At 52.0% G+C, this 9,491-nt stretch overlaps 1 protein-coding gene across 1 annotated transcript; it reads left to right on the top strand.

The window, feature by feature from the left end:
* Positions 1 to 7,742: 7,742 nt before the first annotated feature.
* Positions 7,743 to 9,491, top strand: V2A60_008458 (uncharacterized protein; the record flags this gene model as incomplete). Its single annotated transcript, XM_083259731.1, has 2 exons — positions 7,743 to 8,232; positions 8,326 to 9,491. The coding sequence occupies 2 exons, from the start codon at positions 7,743 to 7,745 to the stop codon at positions 9,489 to 9,491; spliced, it is 1,656 nt and encodes a 551-aa protein (XP_083115857.1).

Raw genomic sequence — 9,491 nt, 5'->3', positions numbered from 1 at the left:
TGTTGATTGAGCTTGTAAATAACCGGCTAAGGTAGGAAGCTTTTGAGAACGTTATGAGAAATTGTGCTTTGTTGTTGACTTGTCGGTATTACTACTTGGGCAGTTGGGGGTTGAAGGCAATTTATACCGTTTCGATTTGTATATTCGGGCTGTCAATGATAGAACAGGACACAAGAGTCTGCATGCATAAGCAGCTGCCGAGCATTGAATGCCATGAGTCAACTATTGGGATATATAGTCTATGCTTGGTTCAATAGCAGGACACATGAATTCGTTCAGACACATATCTAGGCCGGTCAGGCTTGCATGCGATACCGAGGCCTGTATTCGCAATTGCCGGGAAATTGGCGCTTGGCATATCATTCGAGGCAGCGTTTTGCATCCACTCGAATTGACCCGATCTAGCCTGCTCTACAGGCTTCTTGAATCCCCGAAAGGCTACTTTTGAGCCCTTGTACAGTAGCAAGAGCTGTTTCATACTCTTTCATGTTGACTAGTTGCCCCATCCTGTCTATAGCATGGGTATATCCACGACACCTTAACTCTAGCACCGTGCTAACTAATACTGATAGCATCAGATTTAGGACCAGTTTTAGAAGCCGACTAGACTGTCTCTGCTTCGCAGGGCGATGCTATGTTATTTGAGACGGGTGGCTTTCTCGTTACTCGGGATTATAATGGCAGCTGGTTGTGCTCCCACTGGCAAGCCCTCGGCGGGGATGGTACACAACTGCTTTGTTGCCGTGTTGCACTCTTTGGGCGGACAAACTGTGCAGTTCTGTCTAAGCCTTGATGACCATGTGCTGATTGCTATTGCGAATTGGACGTTGCAAGGCATTCGCGTGCGTCTTGACATCCAAACAGGATCGGGATTTAAAAGATAGGCTAGGCTGTTTATAGCTCTGAACTGACTCGAATATCTCCGATACCCTGGAGTATGTGGACAAGGGTGCTGCTCAGTTTGGTTTCACGGTATAACGCACAACAGCCGGCAAGTATACTGCTTCTCTCGTATTATTCCTGGTAGTATCTAATGCTAAAGGAGCTAACTATATTGCGTTTTGGCGCTCCATGAGTTAAAGGACGGTTAGTGTACCAACTGTTGTTGGCTCCCAGCTCTTTGCTTCCTGCTCCTATGAGCGTCTGGTAAGGACTGGGCATGTCCGGCCACCCTGGCCAAGGGCGAAATTGGCGTCATTTGACGGGTGGAAGTTGCAGTATTCCTTATTCTGGAACTCCAGAAAAACCAACCCCGGCCGCCTGCCTGTCACGAAGCATAGCTAACCCCGCTAGGCGCTGTCTGCTTCGCATAAAAAAAAAGAGCTCCCAGTCTAGCGTAAAACCTGCGTCACGAGGAAGTGCCGTTTGACGAACTCATAAAGGATGGCGATCGTCTCGGCCTACTTGCTTACTCGCCAATTAGAAACGGAGGTTGGGTCGGCATTTACCTTCGGCATTAACCTTCGGCATTTTGTTCATGCCTTTGCGAATTTAAAGCCCCCTCCCATTGAGGCTCACAGGAGAATATTACCTAGCAGATTCTATAGTACAGTATGCCTTGCCACCCTGAATATAGAGGCAGCGGTGGGACCAAGGGGCTGTACGGGACGATGACGTTGAAGCATGATCTAAGGTCGCTTATTAGGCCGCAATACTGCGAGAAGTCGTAGCTAGGCTTGGCTAGACCTTCTTGGTCCGGGGGTACACTTTTGTGTCTGTGAAACACAGCCACAGGCTTGTATTCGAAAGATTTGATATATCCGGATTGATTCTCTTTGACGAGCCTGACTACACCGGCTGTAGAAGCACCAAAAATTAGCCCTCTCTAGCGGCAAGGAACCAGTGGACATGCGGATCACATGAAATCCGAGACTACAGTATGTAGAATAAATAGCTGCAGTATGAACTAGCCCGCAGGCAAGATGATAGGATAGCGTTCCACACTGCGAAGTTGTGTGGGCGTGAGGTCGTCCTACGTTCAGCCATGCGGTGACGCCGCCAGCGGGCATGATGCGTGTTCAAGCAAAGCAGGAGGCTAAAAAGAGTAATGGATGACGTCTCTGCGTTTCTCACTCAAGAATGTCTATGCCGTCGCTTGTTGTGTTGGAGTTTTTTTTTGGGGGGGGGGGCTTGAAGCAGCTGGCTACCAGTCGCAAGAGGCAAGGGGACTTTGTCTTATGCTATCTCCGGAGCTGCCGGGTGTCGGCTATTACTACACAACCAGTTGACTTTGTGACTGTTTCAAAAGCCAAGAAAACCCTCCTACGTAAGGGGCGAGTTTGAGCCTGTGCGAGGTTTGCCTGATCTGTCTGATTGGCACCCGCACTTGAGATTTCTTTGCGCGCTAAAAAGACCGCAACTATGGAACTAACCAACTAGTTGACTGCTCCGGCCTGTTTGAGATTGCGCCCATGCGGCTCCTAGAGCCTCTGGCATTTCTAAGCAGCGGGGATGCCCGAAGAGATGGTCACGTTGAACCTTGCCGCTTCTGCCCCCCAGGCGCGCCATACGAGGAGCCAGCCCAACGTCTCAGGGAGCAACGGGCTAAACTAGTTAGCACTGTGATGCGACAGAGCACCAGAGCACCGATCGGCCAATTGCGAGTGCTGAGCTGCACCAACAGCACAATGCCAAAGAGAAAAAAACGAATTTAGAATCGATTTGCCCAGAGAAACTACAGTATGTGACCCCCTCGCAGATTGGCAAAGAATGCACGCCAATCTGTAATAGGGAGCAGAGTATCCGTAAAGGCTCGCCTAAAGAACCTGCAAGCAAGGCTCTGTGTATACGGAGATGCATCTGCACTGCCCAGTGACGACCTTGAGAACGTCAGAGAGAGCGTCGCTGAACCCTCAAGCCCTGCAGTTGATACCTCACTGGCACCCTCTCCGACACATGGCGTATCGACACCAGAAAAATATTTGACTCCGAAGCGCCGCGAGTTATCCAGCTCTCACCGTAAAGCGGCGGACATCATGGATCGATCAATGACCGAGCTTGAAGGTCGACACATTGCGTTTCTGCCCATAACGGACTTGGCATAGCCACGAGTCTATTGATGCACCAAGACAAACTTACCAGGTGCCACGCATGCTCTGGAAAATATGGAGCGATACGGGTCGAGCGACGTGATAGAATTCGGAGATGCGCCTCAAAAAAGTTCTCAGATGAAATGATAAGTGCGATTCCCTAAATAGCGATTTTACCACTTTGCTAAGAAATAATCAGGCATATATAGAGTTAGCCATGCTCGGCTAGGTAATAATCATTTAACGACACCTTCGGGATATGACCAGCTTTTGTGTTTCGATTTCCCGCCACTGAGTGATGGATCGGTGACTATGGAACAAACCACACCACCTTCCAACCACGTTTCCACCTGCGACTCCAGCGGCAGGCGAGGCTGCAAGGCAGGCAAAAGACCAGAATACGATTCCTAGAGAAACAGGAGCAGCGCCAATACCTTCAGAGAAAGCAGATAGAGTCTCTTTTAGAGCACACTGAGCAACAGGGATTTGACGGGTTTTACTCAATGATTCGGTTTTATTACAGCCAGAACTTGACAGGATCATCCCCAATGGCGTCGGAGCAATGGATGAGTTGCAACCGCCGACTGCCCAGCACCATCCCTTCCATAATTGAATCGGCGACTGTTGAGGATAAAATCTTCAAGGCTTCGGAGAACCTGCTAAATGCAGAGGTTGATGCAGCTCATGGTGGCATCCTGCTGCACGTCAAGCTTCTCCTCCCTCAGGGCAGGTGCCAGCCTCAAGTTTATGAACAAAGTGAGGAGCCTCATATTTTTCTAGTGATTGGTCGCGTAGTTCTAATTTGATTCAGTGCCCGCAATGGTGGACGTTGCTCATTGGGCTGATGTCGACAAACCGTAGCCTACCGCGAAAGGGTCGCGCGAATCTTGCTCTTGCCATCAAATAAGTCCAATCATCATTATGACTTGGGTCAATATATGAAGACGTCGATCTATAGGGTATGCCGTTAGCGCCCCCCTTGGGAGGGAAGCAATGCGAAATATATTTCATGTAAAGATGTGTATAACTCCTAAATATAGTGTCTATCAACTCAAAATCACTCCCCTCAGAAAAGCACTATTTTGGCATTCTTGCACTAGACTGCAGAAGGTCCCATTACGGTTCAGCAGCTCTTCCGGAGTCTCGTCTTCGAGCAATGTGCCGTATCCCATAACTAAGATCCTATCAAATGATACTATCGTCTCCAGTCAATGTGCTACCACAATCAATGTACCGCGAAATAGTTTCCGTATGACGCCCTGGACCAATGAATCTGTCTCGCTATCCACAGCCGACGTCGCCTCGTCAACTATAGTAACCGCCGGGTCCTTGACGATGATCCGGGCTCGGCATAATAGCTGCCTTCGTCCGTGCGACATGTTCGCACCGCCCGTAGTGACGGGCGATTCGGCAGTGAAGCGGCCTGAGCTTGTACCGCCTTCCTCGGCCAAAAGCCCGACGTGTCACAGTGCGTCGTTGATCTTGCTATCGGATACCTGCTTAAAGTAGTCCGGATTGGATCGTACAGTCCCGTAGAAAAGTGTTGTAGCCTGGAGAATAAATCCAATTCATGAATGTAGATCTTCTACTCGAACAGTTAAAATGTCAATGGAATCGATGCTTATGCTCCCCTTCTGAGCATTAAGAAGGCGGAGGAGCGACAGCGTCAAGGATGATTTGCCAGCGCCCGTGCGGCCGATAATCCTGACTTTTTCTCCTGACTCAGCGTGGAAGGAGATGGATTTCAAGGCTGGTGGGAGGCTAGCTGAGGAGCTAACTTGGAGATTGTGAACATTAATCTGTCCCGCCGACGGCCAGTCAGCGGCAACATCATTGCTACTTGGATCCTCTATGTCGAGTTCTGCATACTGCATGACAGACAATATGGAACCCATGTATAACTCGAGAAAGCTAAATCTGCTAAATGTAGTGCTGATCATGTTGCTCAACGACATGACAAAGCTTAGTGAGAGCCCAACATGTGCCACGTTGTTCGTGGAGTCCGATGTCAGAAGAAGAACGCCCGTCACCATGGCAAACATGACGCCCAATAGACCCATCTTCAAAGTTAAGTTACGACTGAAGATGTGGAAGTGTCCCTTCGCTGTCGACTCTGCATCAAGATAACGTTGCATGGCCTCGATATAGGTATTGCTAGCGCCGAATGTTCTAATGGTGGCTATTCCCGCAGATGTACTTGTTACATGCTCGAGATTATCGGCCATCGGCTCTCCCTCTGTGTGCCTTACCATAGCAGTGGCTTTCTTGTAGCGTGAAATGAGCTGGCTGCACCAGGCAACCAGCAGAATGGTGACTATGCTGGTGTATTTGCAAGTATATAACCTATATTTATTAGCATCTGTGACTTGAAAGATAGATGACAAAGTTTCATACCCAATACTTTGCGGTGAGAACATTGAGGGCACTGTCGATGAACGATGCTAGAGTGGCAAGAGCCAGCTCGTCAACAGATCGCGCATCGACCGCAAAAGCCCTCAAAATTGCCCCAACGGGTGTTACATTCAGCCATATATCAAAGGTATTCGAAGTACCGTGAATGTCATTTGACAAACTGGCTTTGACCCTCCAGATGCAGTATGCGTTTTTATGCAGATCCAAGTGCTCCAGAGTATAAGGCCTTGTTGTTTTCTAAGTGAACGAGGTACTTGGCATTAGGCAAGCATATTGAGACGTGGTGCGTCACCAAAACCCTGGTGCGACCTTTGCAGATCTTCCCCGTCAAAGCGCCTAAAACCTCCTACGACACATGTGTGTCAAGAGCAGAGAATATGTCGTCGAGTACCAGTGTTTTCGCGGAAGAGTAGACAGCCCGAGCAAACGCGACTCGTGTGCGCTGCCCTCCACTCAGCTTGACACCACGGCGGCCAATTTGGGTTTGGTTCGGCAAGAGCATGAAAATCGGGTACAAGTGCGCACGCGGCTATCATCCGATTGCATCTTTCCTGGTCATGCGGACTAGAAAACAGGATATTCTCCTGTATTGTCCCACTGTGCAGCCAGGGAACCTGAGCAACATATGCCACGGAAGTGGGTGGGCAGATGGTGCCTTGACGTGACCTCGGACAAGCTCTGCCTCGTCCAGAATACCCGCGAGCAAAAGGCTTTGCCTGAACCTGTCTTTTCAGACACGATACTTAATTCGCCAAAAGGAAAGTCCATATTTAGATCCTGGAACGAAGACCTTTCGGGTCCAGTTTTTGATTCAAGATTGTCTCCAATTTTAGTGACATGATCTGAAGGCCACGCAATGGTAACATCTTCAAGGATAATATTTCCAGACAGAGACGGCTCCACAAATGATGGCTGTTCCGAAGACGCCAAATATTGGTCGATGTAGCTAGAGGTGTCGGTGTCTATAAAGCTGAAATAGTCGTTCAGCGCCCTGGGAACGAAAGTTGATGTGTCCTGCAGCTGGTACAGAAAAAAGTAAAAAGGATAATAAAATTGAAAAATCTAGAGATATGAAAGAAGTTAAAGAAAGCTTAGGTTATTGTTTTGAGCATACTTAGCGCCCGCTGTAACTCTCTTTAAAAATGTAAGTTTAGCACTAAGCAGCCGAAAAAGGCATACCAAGTGGGCGATTTTTTGGTGCCTATAAAAACGGCCGCATAGTGTTACCACTTTTTTAGGTACCGAATAATTTTTACGCGGTTACCCACTCGTGGACGCGTGCAAAGCAATGCAATTGTTGAAGGGTGTAATTTAGCACTACGTTGTGTTAATTTGCACATAGCTAATCCTAATTATTAAATGGCCTACTTGTATACGAATAGACTAAAAAGAGGCCAGGATTCCTAGTGACCATCAAAGCCGCCCCCTTCACGTCGTAGTAGCTCCTTTCCAGCCAGCGCGCCTACCCCCTATCGACAGGAACACACCAAATGGCAACCCTTGATGCGCTCGAGGAAAAGTCTAGCCGGGGCAGCCGGGGCAGCTCTTCAACGTTAACGAGTTCGTCACGCGGCGCGGCGAGAGAGAGGCACTAGCTAGCTACCTAGGATAGCTTCACTTAGGCAGGAGCTCACACAAGCCTATTCGCTGTACAGATAACATAAGGAGGGCAAAATTCCTATCAAATAGTGCCTAATTCGTCGTCAGCACACGTCTATAGCTTCTCGCAGCCTCAAGAAGCTATATCGCAGCCTACGTCACAACCGGGCCTCTAGCCAGAGGCGCCAGCCAGATTCTTAAAAGTTCCGGAGGTCTACGGGTTCTATCATAAAGCTGGTAGTAATCCCTACAAAAATATGTGGACTAATTACTGGGTCTTCGCTAGATTAGGTATAGTTATATGCAAATTAACACAGCGTATATGCTAGGTTACAACCTTCGCAATTTGTTGCAACCAGTACACATTGTTTTGACTTGCTTCTCACATCAGCTTTGGACATGCCATGGCATCTGGACAGAGCAGGCAAGGGGCCCAGCCTCCTCGGATATTTTCTCCGCCATCTGCTTGGGACTGCTTTTTCGCGAATGATGGTGAAGGCAAGGCCAGCTAGGCTTACATGGCGCTTCCCCACGAGAAGGACTCCATCGACAGCCTGATTTGAGTCTAGCCACCCGGCAGATGAGGAAGAGGAGTCGGGTTCTCCCGACTATAAAAAGTGAAGAATTTTCCATCCTTGAGAGCAGGAGTCCTTGGACATCAGACCGTGCCATCTGATAAGATTGAAGCACAACACCATCACAATGAAGGCATCGTGGATTCTTCCCGCCGCCGTGGTCGTCTCGGCCGCTTACACGACCAACCCCCCCAAGAATCCCTCCGTCACCGTCAACGGCACCACCTTTGAGGGCCTCGTCCGCAACGGCGTCGACGCCTTCCTGGGCATCCGCTTCGGGCAGGACACGGGCGGCGTGGCGCGCTTCAAGGCGCCCGTGCCGTACGTCTACCCGTCGTCGCCCGCCGTCGTCGCCGCCACCGACGCCGGCCCCATGTGCCCGCAGGTGCGCATCGACGAGGGCGACCCGCGCTCCGAGGACTGCCTGCGCCTCAACGTCGTGCGGCCCCGGGGCACCCAGCCCGGCGCCAAGCACGCTGTCATGGTCTGGATCTACGGCGGCTCGTTTTGGGTGGGCAGCAAGGACGACATCTTTTACCAGCCCGACGGCGCGGTGCTTGAGTCGGTTCGGGCGGGGGAGCCGATTGTCCACGTCGCCATCAATTATCGTCTCGGCGGTATGTAACAGCCCCCCCCTCCCAGCTTATATCCATTTTCTTGCTGCACAGGTAGAGAGAATCGTTGCTGACAGTGTTTTGGGATTGATATAGCCTTTGGATTTGCCCAGGACAAGGTGCTCGACGCCGAGGGCTCGACCAACGCGGGCCTCCGCGACCAGCGCCTCGGCCTCGAGTGGGTGCGCGACAACATTGCCCGGTTCGGCGGCGACCCGTCCCGCGTCACCATCTACGGCCAGTCGTCCGGCGGCCTGTCGGTCGGCCTGCAGCTGCTTGCCCACGGCGGCGAGTCTACCAAGCCCGCGCCCTTTGAGCGCGGCATCATGCAGAGCGAGTCGGCCATGGAGATTGGCCTCTCCAAGGGCGACTACACGCGCGCCGCCATGCAGCGCCTCGCCGAGTACACCCACTGCACCGCCGACACGGTGGCCTGCCTGCGTAAGCTGTCGATGAAGGACCTGCTCAACGCCACCGTCGAGACGTACCTCGACGGGCCCGCCAACAACATCGGTGACATCTGGCTGCCGCAGGTCGACGGCGATTTCCTCCCCGACGAGCCCATGAAGCTCATCCGCGAGGGCCGCTTCCACAAGCGCGACGCCATATTTGGCTGGACCGAGGAGGACCTCGACGTCGCCGTCCCCGACGACGTCGCCACCGCCAACGACACCCGCCGCGCCATCACCGGCCTGCTGCCGTTTGTCTCCCAGGCCACCGTCGACGGCCTGCTGGCCCTCTACCCCGTGTCCGAATTCGTCACCTCGGACCCCGACGCCGCGCCCGCAGAGTTTTACCGCGCCGGCCGCGTCATCACCGACCTCATCATGGTCTGCCCCGCCGCGTTCTTCAGCCGGTACCTCTCCGCCGCGTCGCCGGATACCAGCAACTACATGTACATGTGGAACCAGACCACGCTGAGCCTGCCCGTCGTCCGCGTCGCGCACACCTCGGAGCTGCCGTACGTGTTTGGCAACCTTTCCCACCCGGACATTTTTGGCGGCAACGGCAAGGTCACGCCCGACGACGAGGCGCTCATGGTGCGCGCGACGCGGGGATGGACCGCGTTTGCGGCGACGGGCAAGCCGAGCGGTATCCGGGGCGCGTTTGCCAAGTGGAAGGGGGCGTACGCGAAGGGGGACGGCAAGGACGCGCAGATGTACGTCGTGGGCGGTCCTGGTGAGGGCATGCTCGACTATGCGTCGTATGAGGACCGCCGCACGCGCTGCGGGTACATTGAGGAGCACATAAAAATGGATTAA

This window comes from Cordyceps javanica, chromosome 6 (genome assembly GCF_051103115.1).
Source record: "Cordyceps javanica chromosome 6, complete sequence".
Taxonomy (NCBI): domain Eukaryota; kingdom Fungi; phylum Ascomycota; class Sordariomycetes; order Hypocreales; family Cordycipitaceae; genus Cordyceps; species Cordyceps javanica.
This window is presented reverse-complemented; position numbering and strand designations above follow the sequence as displayed.